The sequence below is a fragment of the Ovis canadensis genome, chromosome 14 (assembly GCF_042477335.2).
Source record: "Ovis canadensis isolate MfBH-ARS-UI-01 breed Bighorn chromosome 14, ARS-UI_OviCan_v2, whole genome shotgun sequence".
NCBI lineage: Eukaryota > Metazoa > Chordata > Mammalia > Artiodactyla > Bovidae > Ovis > Ovis canadensis.
Window position 1 is genome coordinate 69,817,426 of NC_091258.1, and position 22,999 is coordinate 69,840,424.

The 22,999-nt window shown below is 58.8% G+C and overlaps 3 protein-coding genes across 4 annotated transcripts in view; 2 read left to right on the forward strand and 1 right to left on the reverse strand.

Annotated features, from left to right (window-relative positions):
* Positions 1-13,413, reverse strand: part of SHANK1 (SH3 and multiple ankyrin repeat domains 1) — a 47,268-nt gene extending 33,855 nt beyond the window's left edge. For both annotated transcript variants that reach the window (XM_069551316.1, XM_069551315.1), the window contains exons 1-7: positions 13,119-13,413; positions 12,672-12,875; positions 11,887-11,958; positions 10,215-10,323; positions 9,960-10,111; positions 7,167-7,334; positions 6,669-6,785 (exon numbers count right to left, since the gene is read on the reverse strand). In XM_069551316.1, coding sequence (XP_069407417.1) covers positions 6,669-6,785; positions 7,167-7,334; positions 9,960-10,111; positions 10,215-10,323; positions 11,887-11,958; positions 12,672-12,875; positions 13,119-13,373 — 1,077 coding nt within the window. In that variant the 5' untranslated portion in view covers positions 13,374-13,413. The remainder of the gene's footprint in view (positions 1-6,668; positions 6,786-7,166; positions 7,335-9,959; positions 10,112-10,214; positions 10,324-11,886; positions 11,959-12,671; positions 12,876-13,118) is intronic.
* Positions 13,414-15,582: 2,169 nt separating this feature from the next.
* Positions 15,583-17,744, forward strand: LOC138419563 (uncharacterized). Its single transcript, XM_069552432.1, has 2 exons — positions 15,583-16,590; positions 17,667-17,744. Exons 1-2 carry the CDS (start codon positions 15,583-15,585, stop codon positions 17,742-17,744), a joined length of 1,086 nt encoding a protein of 361 aa, XP_069408533.1.
* A 2,026-nt stretch (positions 17,745-19,770) lies between these two features.
* Positions 19,771-22,134, forward strand: CLEC11A (C-type lectin domain containing 11A). Its single transcript, XM_069551377.1, has 4 exons — positions 19,771-20,157; positions 20,392-20,581; positions 20,897-21,088; positions 21,451-22,134. The coding sequence occupies exons 1-4, from the start codon at positions 20,011-20,013 to the stop codon at positions 21,894-21,896; spliced, it is 975 nt and encodes a 324-aa protein (XP_069407478.1). The 5' UTR covers positions 19,771-20,010; the 3' UTR covers positions 21,897-22,134.
* Positions 22,135-22,999: the final 865 nt, after the last annotated feature.

Here is a 22,999-nt window from a genome sequence, read left to right on the forward strand (position 1 = left end):
GGACATGACTGAGTGACTAACACTTGAGCACAGCACAATAGCTTTTATACTGATTTCTGCTGCTGCTAAGTCGCTTCAGTCGTGTCCGACTCTGTGCAACCCCAGAGACGGCAGCCCACCAGGCTGCCCCATCCCTGGGATTCTCTAGGTAAGAATACTGGAGTGGGTTGCCATTTCCTTCTCCAATGCATGAAAGTGAAAAGTCAAAGTGAAGTCTCTCAGTCGTGTCCGACCGACTATTAGCGACCCCATGGACTGATTACTTGAAAGGATAGTATTTTTGAAACAAAATATGCTACTAAAATTAATGTCACCTTTTTTTTTTTTTCCAAAGTGTCTCCTGGGATATTTAAAACTACTCGTGACTTGGGTTATAGTGTATTCAGTTCAGTTCAGTTCAGTTCAGTCGCTCAGTCATGTCCGACTCTTTGCGACCCCATGAATTGCAGCAAGCCAGGCCTCCCTGTCCATCACCATCTCCCGGAGTTCACTCAAACTCATGTCCATCGAGTCAGTAATGCCATCCAGCCATCGCATCCTCTGTTGTCCCCTTCTCCTCCTGCCCCAATCCCTCCCAGCATCAGAGTCTTTTCCAATGAGTCAACTCTTTGGATGAGGTGGCCAAAATACTGGAGTTTCAGCTTCAGCATCATTCCCTCCAAAGAAATCCCAGGGCTGATCTCCTTCAGAATGGACTGGTTGGATCTCCTTGCAGTCCAAGGGACTCTCAAGAGTCTTCTCCAACAGCACAGTTCAAAAGCATCAATTCTTTGGTGCTCAGCTTTTTTCACAGTCCAACTCTCACATCCATACATGACCACAAGAAAAACCATAGCCTTGACTAGATGGACCTTTGTTAGCAAAGTAATGTCTCTGCTTTTCAATATGCTATCTAGATTGGTCATAACTTTTCTTCCAAGGAGTAAGTGTCTTTTAATTTCATGGCTGCAGTCACCATCTGCAGTGATTTTGGAGCCCTCATAAATAAAGTCTGACACTGTTTCCCCATGTATTTGCCATGAAGTGCTGGGACCAGATGCCATGATCTTCATTTTCTGAATGTTGAGCTTTAAGCCAACTTTTTAACTCTCCTCTTTCACTTTCATCAAGAGGCTTTTGAGTTCCTCTTCACTTTCTGCCATAAGGGTGGTGTCATCTGCATATCTGAGGTTATTGATATTTCTCCCGGCAATCTTGACTCCAGCTTGTGCTTCTTCCAGTCCAGTGTTTCTCATGATGTACTCTGCATATAAGTTAAATAAGCAGGGTGACAATATACAGCCTTGACGTACTCCTTTTCCTATTTGGAACCAGTCTGTTGTTCCATGTCCAGTTCTAACTGTTGCTTCCTGACCTGCATACAGATTTCTCAAGAGGCAGGTCAGGTGGTCTGGTATTCCCATCTCTTTCAGAATTTTCCACAGTTTATTGTGATCCACACAGTCAAAGGCTTATATAGTGTACTGGATGGCTACTAACCTAAACCAGCGTTTTATTATTATTATTATTACTGTTTTACTGAAGTACAGTTGATTTACAATGTTGGGTTAATTACTGCTGTAGAGCAAAGTGAATCTGTTATGCACACATGCACACATATTTATATCATTTTTTGGAGCTATTCTTTTCCATTATGGTTTGCCTGCGTGCATGCCAAATCGCTTCAGTCATGTCTGACTCTTTGCGACTCCACGGACTGTAGCCCGCCAGGCTCCTCTCTGTCCATGGAGATTCTCCAGGCAAGAATACTGGGGTGGGTGGTCATGCCCTCCTCCAGGGGATCTCCCCAACCCAGGGATCAAACCCACTGTCTCTGATGTCTCCTGAGCTGGCAGGCAGGTTCTTTACCACTAGCGCCGCCTGGGAAACCCGGTTAACGGCTTATCATAGGAGACTGACTATAGCTGCCTGCGCTCTACAGTAGGGCTGTGTTGTTTATCCATTGTATATGTAATAGTTCGCATCTGCTCGCCCCAACCTCCCAATCAGGGGTTTTCATCATTAGCACAACTGACGCTTAGGGGCCAGACAAGTCTCTGTAGTGGGGCCATCCTGTGCATTGCATGGAGCATCATTCTCTGGTCTCTGCCACTAGATGCCAGTAGCGCTCCCTTCTCAGTGAGGGCAGCGGAGAGCATCCACAGACACTGCCAAGTGTCCCCTAGCGTGCAGGAGCCTCCAGCTTGAGAGCCACCAAGTCAGACCTCTTGAGGCGGGGGACTTACTGCGTTGCGTATCAGAGCACCTCAGAGGCAGTAGCCACCGACTAGCCCAACAATTCTGTGAGATGGAGATGACTGTCCCCGTTTTACAGATGAGGAAACTAAGGCTTCAAAGGGAGCTGGTGACGATCAGCCCTCGGATTTGAACCCAGGTGTGTCTGACTCCTGAGCCCTTACTCAAACACTCTGCTAGTCCCGGAAGGAAGGAGGCAGGACGCATTGGGGGCCAGGGCTGGATGGTCAGAGGGGGCGGACAATGCCATCCAAGTCCAAATCAACTCCTTGCCAGTGTCAGTCATAACAGACCCAACGTCCTTGCCCTGGATGGGAGGCCCCCCGCTGATCTGCCTGCCCTGCCACCCCCAGCCCCAGCCTCATCAACCTCATCTGCTACCACCTTTCCTCACTCCCTACTCCGCAGGCACACTGGCCTCCCTTCTCTGGCAGGCATGCTCCTGCCCCAGGGCCTTTGCACCTGCTGCTTCCTCGATTTGGGACTCTCTGCCCCTAGCTCTCCACACAGCTCACTTTCTCACTTGATTCACATTTCTGCACAGAGGCCAATTCTTCAGAAGAGGCCCCTCTGATGACCCTGTCAAAAATAAACCCTTGACCTGTTCCTGGCTTTATTTTAATTTATATGATACCTGCTGTGTGCCGGGCATTCTTCTAAGTCAGAATTAACTCGTTTGCCTTATAATACTGCCTCCCTGAAATTACATTTCGATTTTATTCATCTCCAGCATCTCTCCCCCACTCCATTGTCTATTTTGGAGAGGCAAGGTTTTGTCTGTGGCACCCATGGCCTGGCATGGTGCCTGGCCCATAGAACTGTTCAATAAACAGTTGCTGGATGAGGGGAGTCCCCCTCCTCTGTCTTGGCCTGGGCAAACCCAACCTGGCCTCCAGCTCAGCTCCACTCCAAATCGCCCAGATGCCAGTCTAACCAGCATTCACTAGACACTTCCTCGGTCTCATCCGCTTCATGTGACAGACCCATCAACGATGCTTGTACGGGTCCATCCTACGGGATAGGCTCAGAGAGGGCAAGGTCACACAGCCAGTCAGTGGGGCAGCTGGGACTTAAACCAGGCTTTCTGATCCTAGCGTTCATCTGTCTACTGTGAAAACACAACTGATCGCCCAAGTCTGATGGCTCCCCGATTGGATGGCAAAGTTAGCCTGGTTCGTTTTCCGGGCATGTTTGTGAGTGTGAGTGTGTGTCCCTGTGTGCATATGCCGTCTCCCCGACTCGACGATAAATTGGTGCTGTGTGTGTTTTTGCATATCTGCCTGCCCCCACCGTCACCTTGCCTAGCACAGGCCCAAGAGCATCTCTTTCATCTCAACCAGCAGTTCGCTCCACCCCTGAGCACCCTGTATATACTGGAGCGCTAGCACTCTTCCCGCTGGATTGTAATTATTTGTTTACACATCTGCCTCTTTGCCAGACTGTGAACTCCCCCTCTCCCACCCTCCCACCCTCCCACCCTCCCGAGGACGGGCGCCATGCTGTGTCTGATTCATCTCACGTGCCGGCACACAGTAGGTGCTCAGGAAATGGGCCCGGAAAGGATGAGGACGTGGAGTTGAGTCATGCAAAAGTCATTCGTTCAAATCATTCATTCATTCCCGGAGTCATTCAATCTATCTCGAAGCAAATACCTGTTGAGTGTTCTGAGCTGGATGCTGTGTGTGGTCTTGGCAGGAGATTCAAGGTATCTGATCCATCATTCATTCATTCACTCCCACTCATTCAACAAAGATGCATCTAAGCCTACTATACGCCGCGGCCTTGGGACAGAGCGCTTGATCAGACTTAAGCCCTACCCCTGAGGAGTTCACAACCCAGACGTGGCCCTGACCCTCACCACCAGAGGCTAGATGGGCTGGCCAGAAGACCAGAGGGGCAGAAACTGAGGAAATCTTTCAGACCCAGCTCTGGGCTTTGGGAAGCTTAAAGTCTCAGAAGGAAGAGGAGGGGAGAGAAAGTCAGAGGAGAACTTGTGTTGGTCAAGCATCTATTTGCTAAGCGCCATGCTGAGAGCGAGCCAAACGTTCACACCCTTGATCCTTTGCGAGGTAGAGGTCACTGACCCATTTTACAGATGAGAAAGTAGAAGCTCAAGGCGAGGGAAATGGCTGACTCATCTGACCCACTCGGAGTAATTGTTCCCTGTCTGTATGACCCTATGGACTGTAGCCCACCAGGCTCCTCTGTCCATGGGATTCTCCAGGCAAGAATATTGGAGCAGGTTGCCATGCCCTCCTCCAGGGGGTCTTCCCAACCCTGGGATTGAACCTGCGTCTCCTGCTTGGCAGGTGGATTCTTTACCAGTAGCGCCACCTGAGAATCACCCCCCCCTCTCTCTATCTATACACTACATTTTCCCTTTCAAATTGACAGTATGGTTTCTGTTTCCTGACCAGATCCTGACTGATAACAGTAATGATAATGATAATAATCATTATTATTAGCATAGCTGCCTCCTAGGGATGAGCACTTATCACGCATGATCTTTCATCCCCTTCAATCAGCTGCTGTTATCCTGACTTCAGGGAGCCGGATGGAACCTCAGAGAGGGGAGGGGACTTGCTTGGGGTGCCCTGGCCTGTGCATTGGCTGTGGGATCAGAAAATCTGGAATGAGGCCCGCATCAGGAGCAGGAGAGACAGACGCACCGGGGAGGGGAAGTACAGGCAATTTGACAAACACTGCGTTCTCCCTGCTCGGCGGGTGCCGAGCGAGCAAACTGCTCGCTGCCACAAGGCGGCACGTGGCTACCTGCCACATCCTGGCACTGCACGTTCTGGTGAGAGAGAAGGGGCTGGGGCTGTTCTGGGAGACTTCCTGGAGGAGGGGGGAAGGGGCTGATGGATCAGCCGCAGCATGCCAGGCCCTGGCCTCCTAAGACCCCGAGGCAACCATCCAAGGGCAGGGAGACCCTCCAAGGGCAGAGAGCCTTGGGAAGCAGGGAAGACTGGGGCTTCGGGGCCTGGGCTGATTTGCGCAGGATCCCCTGGTGCACTGGTGACAAATCAGCTGGGGTCATCAGGCTAAAAGCCCCAGCTTTCCTGAATCCAACCAGCCAGGACAGCACAGCTGCAGCGGGCATGCAGCTCTTCACTGCTCACCTCCATTCAGAGCGCTCGAGCTGGGGACCGTCCACCCCGCCCTGAACCGCCACAACAGGCAACACACTCTTGTCCCTTCGGGGGCTGTCCCTTGTCCCCTGCAGTGGGTGCTCCACTGGCAGCTGAATGGAGACCCATTAGAAATAGGGCTCTTGGGGATTAACATACGCACACTGTGTGCGTGCGAGTGAAGTCGCTTCAGTCGTGTCTGGCTCTTTGCCACCCCATGGACTGTAGCCTGCCAGGCTCCTCTGTCCGTGGCATTTTCCCAGCAAGAATACTGGAGTGGGTTGCCATGCCCTCCTCCAGGGGGTCTTCCAGACCCAGGGATTGTACCTGCATGTTTTATATCTCCTGCATTGGCAGGTGGGTTCATTACTAGTGCTACCTGGGAAGCCCAACATATACACACTATATATAAAACAGATAAGCAACAAGGACTCACTGTGGAGCACAGGGGACTCTACTCAATGACTGCAATAACCTATATGGGAAAAGACCTGAGAAAGAAGGGATATATGTCTGTATATCACTGAATCACTGCTGCAGACCTGAAACTAACACAACACTGTGGATCAGGTACACTCCAACATAAAATAAAAAAATTTTAAAAAAAAGGAGGACTTCCCCGGTGGTCTAGTGGTTGAGAATCTGCCTGCCAATTCAGCGGACACGGGTTCGATCCCTGGTCCGGGAAGATCCCACACGCTGTGAGCGATGAAGCCCGTGCACCGAGACTACTGAGCCTGTGCTCCACAACTGAAGTCCCGCGCAACAGCAACGAAGACCCAGTACCGCCAAAAACAAACAAATGAATAAATATACCTTAACCAACTTTTAAAGGAAAGAAATAGGACCACTGTAGTTTCCTGCATTTCCAGTAACAATCCTGACCCCCTCCCCTCTGGATTTTTTGGCACAGACTGTGCCTTCTGCTGAGAATGCCCCTTCTGCCCTCTTCTACATGACCACCTGTTGCTCATCTTAGCTCTGATGGCACATCCTCCTGAGAGCCACCTCCATCCGACCCAGCCCCAAGGCCAAGCCCAGATGTGGGCCCCCATGGAGACCTGGATTCCTGGTGACCTCCCTCTGAACACTTGGGATCGCCCTGGCAGGGTGTGTCCCTTGATGGGAGGTTGTCTTGCTCGCTACTCTCCCCTCAGCCCCCGGCTCTGAGCCTGACCCAGGGGAGGAGCTCAGGAAACCTCTCTTGAATGAATGAATGAACAAATGAATGAAACAGTGGAAGAGCGGGCCGGGGGGCACCGGGGGGGGTGGTGGGAGACGGGAGTCAGGAGGAGAGCAGACCTTATTGTAGAGGGCACAGATGTGCAGGGCCGTGTTCCCCGAGGCGTTCTGGGCTCCAGGCTCAGCTCCGTAGAAGAGCAGATGTTCCAGATGCTGAGAATGACCCCGCTGGCAGGCCTGGAGGGGACCGGGGGCCAGAGCCCAGGTCAGACCCACCTGGCCACAGCGTCTCTCTCCTTCACCTGGAGGCCAGGCAGCCCTGCATCTGCCACTCCCCCTTCCTTCCCCTCTGAGGCCCCATTCTTGCTTAGGGACCCACACTGTCAATGCCACCAGTCGTTCCAAGGCTCAGGCCTCCAGGCTAACTCCTCAGAGTCCTGGTGGTGACACCTCTATGCTTCCTCTTTGGGGACCATGCTACTCCCACCTCCGTCCCCTGGGAGGACCCCAGCACCTGCAGCCCTAGACCCCTGGACTAGGGTCCCTGATCCCTGCCCACCCTCGGGGCCCACGCGCTGCCCATGCCACCCCCAACCCCTCTAGGCCGAGTGGGAGCACCTGGTGAATCTCCTGCCAGCCGTTCTCATCAGCTATGCCCAGCTGGGCCCTGTTGTACAGGAGCAGCTCGCAGCAGCGGGGGTCACCCCCCACCATAGCCGTGTGGAACAGTGGAGTCAGCCCTCGGCGGTCCTTGTAGTTGGGGGAGCCCCCAAGATCCAGGAGCGCCTAGGAAAGGTTAAAAAAAAAAGACGATAATCACACAAGTAGTGGCTCGTTATCAAGGGCCAGTTGGACCAAGAGACCTGGGTAACCCCACACAGGGTCAGAGCCAGAGCTGATGCTGCCACGATGCCCTTGATTAACCTTGAGGCTGGCCCTTGCCCTGTCGGGGCCTCTCTCATCTCTGTGAACAAGGGAAGGACTGGGGCGATGCCTCCAGAGGACCCCTCCCTCCTACTCTGAAATCCTGCCCAGCCTTCCCCTATGAGCCAGTGCCCACCTACTCAACAGGCTGGTGGTGGGGAACCAGTCAGAGAAGGGCGCCTGGATGCAGGAGGGCCCCTGGGTGAGTGGGAGGTGTGGTGAGGTCTTGGATTGCAAGAAGAGGCAGAGAAAGCATCTGAGAGGGGGCAAGCTCGGGTCAAAGCAACTTGGCTCGGCCTCACTGGGGCCGGGGGCTGGGGTAGGGGCAGGGAGTGGTCCCCCTTGAGGAATGGATCTGAGCCTGGAAGACTGGCAGCTTCGAGTGTGTGAGGAGTGTTGGCGGCGCCAGCGCCGTGCGAACAGAGTCAGCGGTGGCGCAGTCCAACAGCACATTTCCAACATTTGCGATGATGGAAATAGTTACAACCGCACGATCCAACATGGCAGCCGCGTGGGGGGCTACCGAGCCGCTGGAAGGTGGCTAGTAAGCCCGAGAATCGGAAGTTTTAATTTTAGTTCATTTTCTTCTATTTAAATCTAAACAGCCCCCCCTCCCCTGCCCGTGGCTAGTGGCTGCTGGATTGCACAAGCGCGGGCCTGGGAGGGAGGGATTGGGTGTGAACAGGAGTGGGGTTTGGGGGTATGTGCGTATGTGTGTATGTGCTAAGTTGCTTCAGTCCTGTCTGACTCTGCGACCCCATGGACTGTAGCCCACCAGGCTCCTCTGTCCATGGGGATTCTCCAGCCAAGAATGCTGGAGTGGGTTGCCATTTCCTTCTCCAGGGGAACCTTCCAGACCCAGGGATGGGACCCATATCTTTCATGTCTCCTGCCTTTGCAGGAGGGTTCTTTACCACTAGAGCCACCTGGGAAGCAGGTGGGAGAACGGGTTTGAGGGAGGAGGGTGCATGAAGAGGGTCTGTCAATTCCAGGGCTGTGAGGCAGACCTTTGGGACTGCTGTCTGACTGCCTTCAGGGTTCTTGAGGGAAGAATTGGAGAAGGGAAGGGAAAGCCGGTTAGGCTGGATCATCTATGAACCATGGTGTTTACCAACAACTTCCAGGGCACTCTATCCTGACCTATGGATGAAAAGGGATCAAGTGCCCTTGGGTAGGAGGAGAGAAAGAACATTTTAAAATAAGACCAGGCAAGCTGACTCCATGAGTGTATGTGTGCATACTCAGTCGTTCAGTGGTATCCGACTCTTTTGGGACGCTATGGACTGCAGTCCACCAGGCTCCACTATCCATGGAATTTTCCAGGCAGGAATACTGGAGTGAGTGCCATTTCCTTCTCCAGGCGATCTTCCCAACTCATGGATTGAACCCAAGTCTCCTACATTGCAGGAAGATTCTTTACCTCTGAGCCACCTGGGAAGCCCCCATGTATATATACTGAGGGTCTACGAGGTTCATCTGCTTGTAAAGGCACATTTTAGGCACTATACTGGGGCAGTGAGGAGATCAAACCAGTCCATCCTACAGGAAGTCCATCCTGAATATTCATTGGAAGGACTGATGCTGAAGCTGAAGCTCCAACACTCTGGCCACCTGATGCAAAGAGCCGACTCATTGGAAAAGACTCTGATGCTGGGAAAGATTAAGGGCAGGAGGAGAAGGGGATGACAGAGGATGAGATGATTGGATGGCATCTGACTCAATGGACATGAGTTTGAGTAAACTCCAGGAGTTGGTGATGGACAGGGAGGCCTGGTGTGCCGCAGTCCATGGGGTCACAAAGAGTCGGACACGACTGAGTGGCTGAACAACTGGAGTAGTAGCTGTGTTTCAGGTGAGTAAAGGTGGGGTACTGGGAGTGTGAGCTGTAGGTTGAGAAGTGAACGGAAGGGCCGAGTTGGGAAGCATGAGAACCAGTGTCTGGGGGGAGCGATGGGGCAATGGTGTCTGGGGGCACGGTGGGAAGCTCACTCTGTATTTTAAAGGGCACCAGGGGACTTCCCTGGTGGGCCAGTGGTTAAGACCCTGCATGTCCAGTGCACGGGGCACGGGATCAATCCCTGGTCAGGGAACTAAGAGCCTACACGCTGTGCCGTGTGGCCAAAAAAATAAAAAATAAAGGGCACCAGGAAGAGTCTAGACCTTGGGGAGACAGAGGTAGGTGTGGACTGCTGGCTCAGCAGGGCTGGAGAAGTTCTGGGTGTCAGGAAGTTAGCATGATCTACCTGGGGGCAGGGCAAGGGTCCGCGTGACCATCGGCCATAGCTGATCACGAGCCTTGAACTGGGGAGGGTGGGGGCTCCCATAGGTCCCAGGAGGGTTTTGGGTGCAGTCAGAGGAGTGACTGTGGAGGGGGGAGGTGGACGGAGGGGCCGGGGGGATTGGCCGAACGCAGTCTGGGTGAAGAACACGGTCACTCGGGATGTCTCTGGGCTCTGGGGAGGGTCCCAGGAGGATCTGAAACCTCACCGTCAGAGCGAGGCAGTGGCGGGCACAGGCGGCCTTGTGTAGCGCGGTCATGCCATCCCGGGCCCGGAAGTCGATGTGTGCCCCACCCAGGCATAGGGTTCGAATCACCTCTACAGAGCCTTCAGTCTGAGCAGCCAGCGTCAGGGGGGTCTCTGGGAGGCGGGGGGAAAGGCCGGTCATGTGCAGCCCCTGGGCCTCGCCGTCCCTGACTCCCCAGCCCTCCCAAAGCACCCCGCCCCACAGCCCGCTCCCTACCTCCTGAATCTGAGTCGTGATAATTGGGGTCCAGCCCCTTGTCCAGCAGCCGTGCCACCTTATCGGATGTCCCCAGCTGCACGTACTCCAGGAACTTCTTCAGCCCCGTCTGAGCCGCAGATGAGAGAGAGAGAAGACAGGCGGTCAGGGAGGAAGGGGGCAAGGCTGGGTCTGGAGCAGCGCTGTCCAGAGGAATCTCATAGCAAGCCACACATGCCATCGAGAGGTCCCTAGGAGCCACCACTTTTTTAAAGGAAGAAGACCTTCCAATTATATTGAAATTCACTTTGATGACCTATCTGTTTTTAGTCTATCATATATATCCATAGTATTACTGATTCAACAGGTAATCCACATGAAATTTATTACTGAGATACTTTCAGGGGTACTGAGTCTTCAAGATCCGCTATGTATTTCACGCTCATAGTGAGGCTCAGTTTGGACCTGGTACACCACAGGTACCCCAGGGGCCGTATGTGGCTGGCTGCTCCCACAGATGGTACAGGTCTGGATGGACGGACTGTTCGGGGGGAGGACAGAGACAAGTGCATGGTGGGGTGGGGCTGAGGATAAGCAGCAGCCAGCGAGCTTTCTTCCCAAGTGTCAAGGATCGTTCATTTCACTTCTGACCAAAGCAGCCCCCTGACTTCCTCCCAGCTTTCAGGGATCAGAGGAGATTCAACTGACATACAGCCTGAGGACTGGGGAGGGCAAGGTGTGTGGGCACATAACTAAGTCGCTCAGTCGTGTCCAACTCTTTGCGGCCCTACGGACAGTAGCCCGCGAGGCTCCTCTGGCCATGGGATTCTCCAGGCAAGAATTCTCTGGAGTGGGATGCCATTTCCTCCTCCAGGGGATCTTCCCCACCCAGGGATCAAACCTGTGCCCCCTGCATTGTCAGGCGGATTCTTTACCACTGAGCCACCAGGGAAGCCCCAGAGAGCAAGATGCCAGGAGGATAAATGGCTGTGGAGGAGGGTATCCTTGGATCTGGTAGAGATTCAGGCTCTGGGATTGTGTGAACTGCAGGGTGTCTATGAAACTGCCCCTAGACAGAGGGACACTAGATACCAGAGTCGCAGGCCACGTTGGCTGGGGGTGGGGGCAGGAGATGAGAGGGGAGAATCCAAGGATGAAGAAAGTGGGAACCAGGTGGAAACGGCATGAGCCTGGGCAGAGGTGCAAAGAGAGAAGATGAGAAAGGCTCTGATGTATGCTAGAGGCGGAAAGGGATAGTTAAGGACTTTGGGAAGGTCCTGTACACATTGTTGTGTTTAAAATGGATAACCAACAAGGATGTACTATACAGCACATGGAACTCTGCTCAACGTTATGTGCCAGCCTGGATGGGAGAGGAGTTTGGGGGAGAATGTACACATGCCTATGTACGGCTGAGTCCTTTCCCTGTCCACCTGAAACTATCACAACATTGTTAATCAGCTATACTCCAGTACAAAATAAAAAGTTTTTTTTTTTTTTTTAATGAAAGGCTGTGATGGAGACATCAGGTGCATTGGGGGTTGTCCCAAATATGACACAGCATCCCAAGTTAAGTGGGGGATGCTGGCAGAAGAAAAGGTTTGGAGGGTTGTCGGGAAGAGGTAGGAGAGAAAGTAGTTAGGGAAGGGGGCTCCAGGTTGGGGTGGCGTGAGTGCCAGCAGGGTCCTCTCACCTTCGTGTGCAACTTGGCCAGCTGCTTCTCATCCAGGTTGGTCTGCTTGTAAACACGGGTCTTGTATCGGAACTGAGGCCACAGGTGGGGTGATGGGAGAGACAAAAGACTCAGAGTCAGGGGTCTAAACCTCTTCTGAGCCAGGGAAGAGTTAGTGCAGGGTCAGGGCGAAAAATAGCCCCAGAGTCTTGGCTGGGTGGGCAGAGGGCTGCTGGGCTACTATGGGCCTGTGGACTGCAACCCCTAAGGTGTCTGGACCCCGGGGGAATGCTCTAGAATAACCACTCTCATTGGGAACCCTTTCCCACTTTGATAGGCCAGGGGAAACCTGGGGCAGGGAAATGACTCACCCAAGGCCACGCCGCTGACCAGTCAGAGGCAAGAATGACCTGCTAATTTGAACGCAGGCCTCTCTGATTCTGACTGTTAAGTCAAAGTGTTCAGTCACTCAGTCGTGTCTGACTCTTTGCGACCCCAATGGACTGTAGCCCATCAGGCTTCTCTGTCCACGGGATTTTCCAGGCAAGAATACTGGAGTGGGTTGCCATTCCCTCCTCCAGGGGATCTTCCCAACCCAGGGATGGAATCCACGTCTCCTGCATTGCAGGCAGATTCTTTACCCTCTGAGCCACCAGGGAAGCCCTGCGATTCTTAGGGCGCACTTTATAGCCAGAAGTGCCCACGGGGTTTTCCCTTGCTGACGGCTGGGCTGGGAGAAAAAACGGGGAGCGGGCAGACGCCTGCTCGCATCTGTGAAGGGGCTGGGAAGGCTGTGGGGGTCTCACCTCCAGGTAGGGCACCCCCTTCTCGAAGGACTGGGGATATTCCCGCAGCAGTCGCTCCTCCTCCAGGAAGTTGGCGTCCCGGCCCGAGGTGGCCGGCTGGAACAGGCCATAGTTGAGCACATCCTGGAGGCTCTCGCTCAGGGCACAGAGCACCTGCTGCTTGGCCGTCCAGATGGTGGCGTCGGGGTTGAACCGCAGGCATTTCTGGTGGAGGAGGCGACCGGAGAGAGAGAAGGGGCCTGAGGTGGTCTGCAGAGGGCTGTGGGTGAGTCCCAGGACAGAAGAGGGCTGGGGGAAACCCATGGGGGTCTGGCAGTGGGGGCCATGTGTGATGGAATCCAGAACCCCTTCCCCTTCCCCCCTCCCCATGCAGACTCCGGTGGTCCCTGTCTCCCACCAGCCCCTCTCCCCCGCCCCCCATCCGCCGGCCAGAGGGCTGTTGCTCACTGTCTGGTGAAGGTCAGGGATGCCAATCCTAAAAACCATCATGCTGAAGTGGGCGTCGTCTGGGACGGACATGGAGCGGCCCTGGAGGCCTCGGATCGAGGCCAGGCTACCAGGTGCTGCGCTGCCCCGGCCCCGGGTCCCCTGGGGGCCTCTCCCGGGCCCGTCTGGGGAGCTGTCGGACTCTGAGCCCCCCTCGGGACACTCGCTGGCACTGTGGCGTTCCTCTTCTTCGCTTGACGCGGGGCTGTGGGTCATCGTGGGGCCACGGGGCGATGGGGGACGGCAGCATCACAGGCGGCTGGCGGGGGAGGGGGCGGGGTGGCGGTCAGACCAGGAGCCCAGGCCCTTTGGAGGCCACAGGCACACTCAGTGGACAAACACGGTCCAGGGCAGCGGCTCCAAGCTGCCCCAGGGAGGCAGGCAGGAGGCTGGACACACCCCCAGACACTCCTACCGCCTCCAAGCTCTCTCCTGAGCTCCCGGCACACACGCCCCCCCCCCCACCACCAGCCCTGCCATGCTGCCTGCACGTGTCTCCTTCCCTGCCCTTGGCCTTGCTCGCAGCCCCCCGCCCCTCCTGCGCCCCACTTTGCCGCTGACCCAGCGCGGTGGTGTCCCAGAAACCGCAGAATCACCGCGGGAGCCGCTGGCCCACTTTGCCAGGCCAGGGATAATGCAGCTAAAATTAGCCCAGGACAGACAGGTGGGCGACCCACCGGCACCTTGCCCTCCTGGCCCCAGCCTGGCCCCTCCTCTCCCGAGGTCCTCCCGCCTTCTGCTCCTGGTGCCTCCTGGATGACCGCAAGGAGGCTGAGATGTAGTAAGGGGGAGAGGGAGGTGCCCTGAGCCTAGGGTGGAGCCGGTGACTTCACTGAAGTGTGGCTGACCGCGTGTATGGAGGGTGGCTGGAGAGCCAGCATCCCAGGAGGCAGGGGCACCCGGCCGGGGCAGAGAGTACCAGGCATGAGATGTCCCCCGGGGGGAACCACAAGAGGTGGCCTTTGCGAGTTTCCGGGGGGGGGGGGCGCATCTTGAGAAGGTGTGTGGGTGGGTGGGGAGACTGGCCCTGGCAGGGCTGTCCGGGTGACAGCCTTGCAGGGGCCTGGGTGGGTGTAGGGCGTCAGTAGGTGACCTGCGGGCATGTTCGAGGCCTGGCGCTGCTGGATGGAAGGACAGGCATTGCCTGGTCCTGGGGGGCCCACTCTGAGGGAGACTGGGGGGCTGGGAGGGAGGCTAAGGAGTGGGATGAGAGTCTGGGGGGTGGGGGTGAGATCTCCACTATTTTTCAGATCCCCACTGTTCTTCCCCCCTGAATTGGTCTTATAAGGGTGAGTCCAGATGGGGCCCTTCTTCCGCGTTTTCTCCCCCCCTCCCACCCCAGCACCGGAAACCAGAATGTCTGGTCTGGTCCCTCCCCCCAACACCAGGCCCGGCTCCTGCACGTTGCCATGGAGATGGGAAGCAGTGGAGGGTACTGCTGACTTTGGGGGAGTGGGGATGGGCTGGGGGGGGGGTTGGGGAGGGAAGACAAAATGTGTGCGGGGGGAGGAGGAGAGTTTCAAGAACTGTGGGCGAGCCAGCCTCCAGCCATGGGCTGGTCACCCCCTCCCCTAAGCGTGGCCACGGCCCCCTCCCCTTCTGGGTACCCAGCAGAGCCTCCCCTACTTGGCCCTGGCGGAGACCCCCTGGCCTTCTCCTACCCGGCGACTCCACTCCCACCTCCAGACCTGGGGCTGGCAGCCACTCCCCCTCTGCTGACCCCGGCTGACCCCCTCCCCCAGCCTCCACGGACTCCTGAAAGCAAAGCTCGCCGGGTCCCCCGGCGCGTGCGGCTGCCCCCAACCCCCAGGACCAGCTCGGGCCCCTCCCCCTCAGGCCCCGAGGGAGGGAGCGGGCACACTCCGCCGGGGCGGCATGAATCAAACGCTCCGCGGCTAAGAATAGCTGGCACGCAGCTGGTACCGAGACGGGCTGAGGAATCGGCGAGGGGGGGGGGAAGAAAGGGGAGAGAGGGGGTGCCCTGGGAGGCTGCGGGGGTACGGCGGGGGGAGGCTGCCGGCGTGGCCGAGAGCCGGCCCGGGAGAATGAATGGAGGCGGAGAGAGGAGGGGAGAGGCGGGCAGAGGGAGCCCGGGCTGGGGCCGAGAAACTGGTGGGGGAGAGCCCGGGTCCGCGGAGAGGGGGCGGAGGCCCCCAGGAGCAGGACTCGGGGGCGGGAGCCGAGGGGGCGCGCCGGCCGGTGGGGAAGGAAGCGGGGACCGGGTTGGGATGCCGGGAGCTCGTGAAAGGGTGGGAGGGGATTGGACGAGTCTGGAAGGAGAAGCCGAAACCACAGGGGGTCGAAGGGGGCGGCGGAGGCCGAGGCTCAGATCCCCGCTGGAGGGTGTGGGCGCCGGAATGACCTCGGCGAGGGGCCTCGAGGGGTGGGGCCGCAGGAGGGGTCCAGGAGGCCCAGGTGGGCCGCGATGGGCGAGGCGGGGGAGTGGCCGGGCCGGGCTGGCCGGGAGGCGGGTACCGCGACCGAACCCTCGGCCCCGGAGCGCGGGGAGGCGGGTTCGGGCAGGGGGCTACGGGGCCGCATGGCCCCAGCAAGTCCGCGATCCGGGACGGGGCACGGGGGACCCGGGCGTAACCCAATTGGCGTCGCCCGGGGCAACGCTCCCCTCCTCACCCCCGCCCCCCACCGCACACCCGGGCCGGGAGCCCGGCGCTCGGCCAAGGACGTCCGGGGCGCCCCCGCCCCCGCCCGCGGCCCCGGGCCCGCGCTTCCCCCCTCAACCCAGACCCCCGGTTTTCGGCCCCCTTACCTGCCTGGCGGGGCTGCTGAGTCCCGGTCGGCGGCGCCCGCGGCCCCTCCCCCCTCCCCCCACCCCCCACCCCCCCGGAGACGGAGGACCCTCAGGCCATGCCCCACCGCCCCGGAGGGCGAGCGGGCCCGGGGAGGGGGCGGGCGGGGGCCGGGGGGGCGGGCGGGGGGGCCGCGGACCTCACCCCCCCCGCGGGCCGGGCCTGGCCATCCGCAGAGCGCCCCCCCTTGCGCCGCGGCCGCCGCGCCCCTCCTAGCTAGCCCGCCCCCGGCTCGGTCCGGCCGGCTCCGGGCGCCGCGTCTTCGCCGGCTCCTCTCCTCGGCCTCAGGCCGCCGCCGCCGCCGCCGCCGCCGCCGCCGCCGCCGCCCGCTCCGCGCCTCCTCTGCCTCCCGGCTCGCTCTCTCGCTCTCGCTGTCTCTCCCTCACCCGGACTCTCCCTCTCTCTCCCTCCCTCTCTCCCTCCCTCCGCCCTCTCCCCTCCCTCCGGGAGCCGGCGGAGGAGACATCGCCCCTCCCAGCGCCCCCAAACCTCGCCCATCCCCCCCCGCCGGCTCCGCCCCCTCCCCTGCCCTCCCCCACCGCTCCTCTCCGCCGCCAGATCCCCGAACCCTGACTCCACCCCTGCTTGCCCCAGTACCCCGGCGATGGGGCTCCGCCCCCCTAAGGGTACCTCTCCCCGCACCCCCCCCAGGACCGCCCCTTCCCAGGGCGCCCCCACCACCTCTACACACAGTAGGGTGCAATTAAGTATTCGTTGCTAGACTCCACACCCCCAAACTGGATGGTGAGAGCTATAGATTTCTGTCCTGTCCGCCCAGCACACACACACCTTCCCGCAAGGCACAGGTGCAGCGAGTCGCTCCCCAGCCCTGCCCCTGCAGACGTCTCCACATACACATCTTCTCCAGGGCGTGCGGGCTCTCACAGGATACATTACCATGAGCACAGCCAGCTACATCATGTACATATCACACCCGTGTGTCGGAGCATGCACACGGCAGAGCACACGCGTCTACCCACCCCACACACGGGCACGCAGCCCGCTGTGCTTGCTCAGAGCTCCAGCTCACACGCAACCCTGAAACAGAGACACAGAACCACAGGGAGACGTGTGCTTTGTCTCCATCACATTCACCCACCGTGCCCTGGCCGGCCATCACACAGGTGTGCACACGCCCATCGAGAGGCACGACCCTGCACCACCGCTTCCTTCCCGATAATTATCTCTGACATGTCTTGAGCACTTCCGGTGTGCCCGGCTCTGTGCTGGGTTTACTCCTCAACTTTGCACACCGTAGTCCTCTGGGCTAGGGACTTGCACCATCCCCATTTATGACGAGAGGGGGAAACTGAGGCCCAGAGAAGTTAAGCAATTTGCCCACGGTCACCCAGCCAGCAAGAGGTGGTGGCCAGAATCAGAGACAGATGGCCTGGCTCAAAGTCCCCCTACTGTGTGCTGGGGTTCACTACTGGCCACTCCATAGTGATATCTCCACTGCATATCTTTCTTTGTCACACGCGATCCCCCCAGCCATCTCTGCATGGCGTGTGGGACACACCTGCAGAGACCGGGCTGATCGCATAGGGCAGCGGTGATTGCGTTGCCACAGCCCAGGCCCCTACCCTTCTCCCAGCTCCAACAGCTCCCCCGGGGGCCATCAGCTGGAACCCACGCACCTGCGGAGGGCAGTTCCAGGCAGCCTCTGGGTGCGTGTCCAGCTGCAGGCTCTGGGGTGCCACAGGATGAGCGGGAACAGGTGCCAGCCCAGCTGCCCCAGGAGACCCAGTTCTGGATTCACCCCTATCAGCCCAGGTGGTGAGCAGCTGGGCCTGGGGAGAAAACAGCTGCTTGTGTGTGTCGGCACCAGCAGTGAGAGGGGTTATGTACCCTTTCTATGGTTTATGAGGCTTTTCTCGGCCGGGACATCAGCTCTCGGTGAGGGGTCCCCAGGCTCCTCATGGGTGCACAAGAGAGGCCCGAGCTCTGAGGCAGTGGGCAGCCTGCCCAAGGTCACACTGCCCTTTGCTTTCTTGGAAAATGGAAAAGTCTGGCTGTGTTGATTTCCAAGGTCCCAGCCTGGGGCTCCCGGCAGCTAAGGGCAGATGCCCTGCTCGTGCCAGGAGCCAGAAGCTTCTGCTTGCTGCCGCTGCTGCGCTGGTAACCTCCAGCAGGCCCAGCTGTCCCCTCTCTGAGCTTCGGTGTCCCCCCTGGAAGAGTGGGCCCTGCGATCCTGGCACTGCCCGCCTGGCTGAAGCTGGGGAAGCCCTACATGACTCACGGGTCTGGCATGGAGTAGGCATGGCCAGCCTCCTGCTGCTCCTGCCTCTGCAGCCTCCCCACCACTGCCCTCATCACCTCTACCCTGGTCGCCAGGCACCCCCACCCCACCCCCAGGGCCACAGGAAACCAGAGTTTCCACTTAAACACATTCATGGAGGGTTCAGTCTTTTGGCTGAGCTGTGACCCCGCTGCCAGGGAAGGCTCCTTTCCTTGTTCAATTGACTGAGTACCTACTATGTGCTGGGTTGGCCCTGTCCTAGCTTCAAGGATACAGCCATGAACAGGGATGCCTACCTTCGTTGGCGACAGACAGACACCAAACAGGTAAACAAGCCAGCAAGACAAGGCTGGTCTTGATTCAGCCAAAAAGATAAAAGGGGGTGTTTGAATAAACTATCCGAGGAAGGCCTCTCTGAGCTGAGACCTCAGTGATGAGAAGGAGCTGGGGAGAAGAGCCTTCTAGAAGGAGGAAAAGGCTGGTGCAAAAGCTCTGAAGCGGGAAGGAGCTTAGCATTCAGGAAGTAGCAAAGAGATCAGTGTGGCTGGAGCTTGGAGGGGGGCAGTGAAGGGAGTGGGGGTGATGAGTTTGCAGAGGTGCAAAGGACCCACCCTTCCCTGCCCACCCCCAGGCTGGGCAGGCCAGGCCTGTGCTGAGGCCAGGGTTTGGCTTCACTCCCGCACATGATGGGAAGCTGGGGGGGAGCAGGGGAGTGGGGAGTGATGTGATCTGATTTACGGTTTGGAAGCATTGCTCTGGCTGCGGCAGGCTGCGTGGATTGGAGGGGCTCTGGAGGAAGGAGGAGGAGAGGCAGGAGGAGAGGACTGCAGTGGTCCAGGCGGGAGATGAAGTAGCTCTCAACGCTCAGAGCTCTCTGTGCACCCAGCCCAGCAGCTGCTTACTCCACCTCCTGGAGAAAGCTTCTCGGACCCCACCCAATCTCCACCCTCTCCTCTGCCCCCACCCCTCACCCCGATGGAGCTGTCTGTGGGGTCTGTGAACAGCTGGAATTCCCCGTGTCACCCCCAACCAGGACCCAGACTGCAGGAGGCTTCCAGGAAAGCATGGCAGATGGATCCAAGAGCCCCACCTTTCTGGGGGCTGCACACAAGCCACACGTGTGCTCTTTGCACAGATCCCCACAGACAGGCACAGATGCTCATCTGGATCTGGGGCAAGGGCCTGGAGGGCAGGATGGGAGATCTGGGGGGCAGGAGTTGCTCAAGAGCCTGAGAATACTATGAGAGCCTCCTTCCGCAGGGTGTGTGGGCAACGGTGGCCACAGGATAATAACAACCTTAGCAAGACCTTGAGGTCTCCCCTGACCTGAGGCGTGGCCAGGGAGAGGAGAGGGAAGCAGGGCCAAGCCCTGTCAACTCCCTGAGGAGGTTCCTGGGCAGAGGCTGAGCCCCCAGGATCCCTTGGGGAGCTGGCTCCATCCTCCTGACCTTCTGGAGCTTCTGGCCGAGGCAGAAGGGAAGAGCAGGACGGGACGGAAGCAAGCTCTGGAAAGTGGGAAGAGGAGGGCGTGTGTGGAGACCCAAGGCGGGATCCAAGCTTTGGAACGTTGGAGGTTTCCGGCCACAGAGGCAGGGCCTCCGGGGAGCCAAGAGAGGCGGGGAGAGACACACACAGAGGAGCAGAGACCAACGACAGAGACAAGAGTTGGGAGGAGAGGGACCAGAGAGAAGCTGGGAGAGGCGCGAAACAGGGGGCTGGTAATCAGCACGCACTCCAGGTCCCCAGAAACATCCTTCTCCTCCGAGACACACCCGTCAGCAGCCTTGGGTGCTCCGAGACCAGCCTGATGCAGGCCGCCTGGCTCCTTGGCGCGCTGGTGGTACCCCAGCTCCTGGGCTTCAGTCATGGGGCTCGGGGAGCTGAGAGGGAGTGGGAGGGGGGCTGGGGTGGCGCCCAGGAGGAGGAGCGGGAGAGGGAAGCCCTGATGCTGAAGGTGAGTTGGAGATTGCTGGGACTCTAGTGGCGCGTCCGGGTGGGCGACTGTGGGCTTGGGAGGAGTGTATTCCAGGGTTAGAAGAATGGGCAACGGGAGGGATGGGATAGGCTCAGAGGATGAAGGTGATGGGTTCAGAGAAGAGGGCAGACAGCCAGCTGACAGCTGGAAAGGGGCGTCTGGGTAGTCTGAAGGTAGCTGCCAGCCTGGCCCTGATCACCCTCCTTGCCTTAGCATTTACAGGAAGCGCTGGGGCTGCCTGCTAGGAGGGGAGATCAAAATCCCGAGGGAAACTCTGAAGGCAGGGGGGCCTGGGCGACCGAGGAGAATGGGCAGGGGGAGGAAGGCGAGGAGGAACCAACATCGACCCCCCACGTCAGCCCCAGCCCCTCTCCCACCCCGGAGGACGCCATCACTTATATCCGTAAGTAATCCTTAGCTCCGCCCTGCCCCCTTGGCTTCCGTGGTCATTTACGAACCGTCCTTTCCCTGCCCCAGGATTTTTCAGTTGCCCACCGCCCAGCTCGGAGCCCTCACACCCAGGAGCTCCGGGTCCCCGGCTTTGCCTCTCAAGAGACTAGGGTGGCCACTGGCCCCTACCTTCCAGAAGTCTTGAGGGCCCCACCCCTCACCCCAACTCCGCCCCAGAAGCCGTAGGTCCCGGGTCCCCTCCAGGTCCTCCGGTCCCCTGGCTCCGCCCCCAGGATCCCCGTCCAGCGTGCGCCCTGTCCACCCGCAGTGGGTCGCCTGGCCGGCCTGGACGCCGGCCTGCACCAGGTGCACGTCCGTCTGCACACGCTGGACACCCGCGTGGCCGAGCTTACTCGGGGGCTGCGGCAGCTGAGGGAAGTGGCGGGCGACACCCGCGACGCCGTGCAAGCCCTGCAGGAGGCGCAGAGCCGCGCAGAGCGCGAGCATGGCCGCTTAGAGGGTGAGTCGCATCCCGCCGGGCGCGGAAGGAGGGACGATCCAGGTCAGGCCGCGGACCGGTGGGGAAAGGGAAGCCCCGAAGGGTGTCTGAGACGTGAGGACCCTAGGTGTCAGGGGCTAGGGGGGGGCGGCCCTCGAGGATTTGGGGTGTGCTTGCTGGTGGGGAGGGTGAACGTGGTCCCCACTGTGCTAGTGAGCAGACCCTGCTCCGGCCGCACCACGCCCCCTACGGTCCTGCCCCACGGCCTGGCCACGCCCCCTGGCGGCTCTGTCATTGGCTCCGGGATGCTCTGGTCCCGCCCTCGATCCGCCCCCGAGGCACTAACCCCGCCTCCGCTCGGCCCCGCCTCGCCCCGCCCGCAGGCTGCCTGAAGGGGGCGCGTCTTGGCCATAAGTGCTTCCTGCTCTCGCGCGACTTCGAGGCTCAGGCGGCGGCGCAGGCTCGGTGCGTGGCGCGGGGCGGGAGCCTGGCTCAGCCCGCTGACAGTCGGCAGATGGAGACGCTCACCCGCTACCTGCGCGCGGCGCTCGCCCCCTACAACTGGCCCGTGTGGCTGGGCGTGCACGACCGGCGCGCCGAGGGCCTCTACCTCTTCGAGAACGGCCAGCGCGTATCCTTCTTCGCCTGGCACCGCGCCCCCAGCCCTGAGCCCGGCCCCCGGCCCAGCGCCGCGCCGCACCCGCTCAGCCCCAACCAGCCCAACGGCGGCGTGCTCGAGAACTGCGTGGCTCAGGCCTCGGACGATGGCTCCTGGTGGGACCACGACTGCGATCGGCGCCTCTACTACGTCTGCGAGTTCCCCTATTAGCGGGGCCGGCTCCCCGCCTCTCCGCTGCGCCCCACTACCCGCCCTATGCCTGGGCTATACTCCCCGCAAAGACACCGTTCCTTCCTTCCTTCCTTGCCCGCGGATGGAAATGTGTTTTCCCTGGCTGGCCGATCCCTGGGGGACTCCTGCGGGGCCGGGACCCCTTCCTTGCCTGTCTTTCCCGGAGGCGGTGGGCACGAGGCTAGGTCCCGCGCCAATAAAGCGTTGTGGAATCTCACTTGAGTAGGCAGTGGAGGCACTTTTGACCTTTTATCTTTTTGCGGGGCCAGAGCTGTCCCCCGTTTACAGGTATTATTCGAGCCCCAGATCAGTGATAGAGAACACATGTGCATACGTACGCATGGTCATCTGCTCCTGCGCACAGATGTCTGGAGTCCACGAAGGCACACGCGACTAACACCTCCGCCTGCATTGTGCCCCCTACTCAAGGTCTTTGGGACCCAGAGCCTGTCAGTCATTGTCCCAGGCCTTGGCCTTGGCCCTGATCAAAGAGATCTGGGAAGCACAAAGGAGCTAAAGGCTCTGAGAAGTCCTTCAGGAAAGACTCCCATTTAATTTTTCTTTTTTTTTAAGTGGGTCTCAAACCTGACTCATCAGGTGGTACCATAATGTCATGTAAAGTCAGGCACTGCCCTGCCCCCTTCCCCTTCCCCCAACTCCAGGGCCTGTGTTTAGACACAAGCATAAGGACCTACCCAGCCTGGAAGCTTAGGCTCCCTCCCAACCCATCCCTCCACTCCTTGACTTTGAGGCCATGAGCTAATTCCTCCCGGCTATGAGCCTCAGTTTCCTCATCTGAACACAGGCACTATTACCCATACCTTGTATGGCTCGTAGGATGTTCACATGAGCCCAGGAAAGTGAGCATTTGGGAAAGGGAGGTGCATAAGGCACACGTTACATTTTCTTCCCCCTGGCCATTTTTCATACCTTAATCCCCTGGGGCGTGAGGACACCCAGGCCCAGCCTGGGCCTCAGCACTCTGGACGGCACTCTTTGGAGCAAGAACTCTTTGGGAAACACCCACCCAGTGTCTCCCCACATACAGGCATCATGGTATTCTGATCCTTATACCATCATGG

Bases quoted from the DNA above. Each gene is read 5' to 3' on its own strand.
- LOC138419563 (XM_069552432.1), top strand. From the start codon at position 15,583: ATGGGCGAGGCGGGGGAGTGGCCGGGCCGGGCTGGCCGGGAGGCGGGT. The intron at 16,591-17,666 runs GTACCTCTCCCC...GGGGTGCCACAG, and splicing joins GGGGCTCCGCCCCCCTAAGG to GATGAGCGGGAACAGGTGCC.
- CLEC11A (XM_069551377.1), top strand. From the start codon at position 20,011: ATGCAGGCCGCCTGGCTCCTTGGCGCGCTGGTGGTACCCCAGCTCCTG. The intron at 20,582-20,896 runs GTAAGTAATCCT...GTCCACCCGCAG, and splicing joins GGACGCCATCACTTATATCC to TGGGTCGCCTGGCCGGCCTG. The intron at 21,089-21,450 runs GTGAGTCGCATC...CCCCGCCCGCAG, and splicing joins CGAGCATGGCCGCTTAGAGG to GCTGCCTGAAGGGGGCGCGT.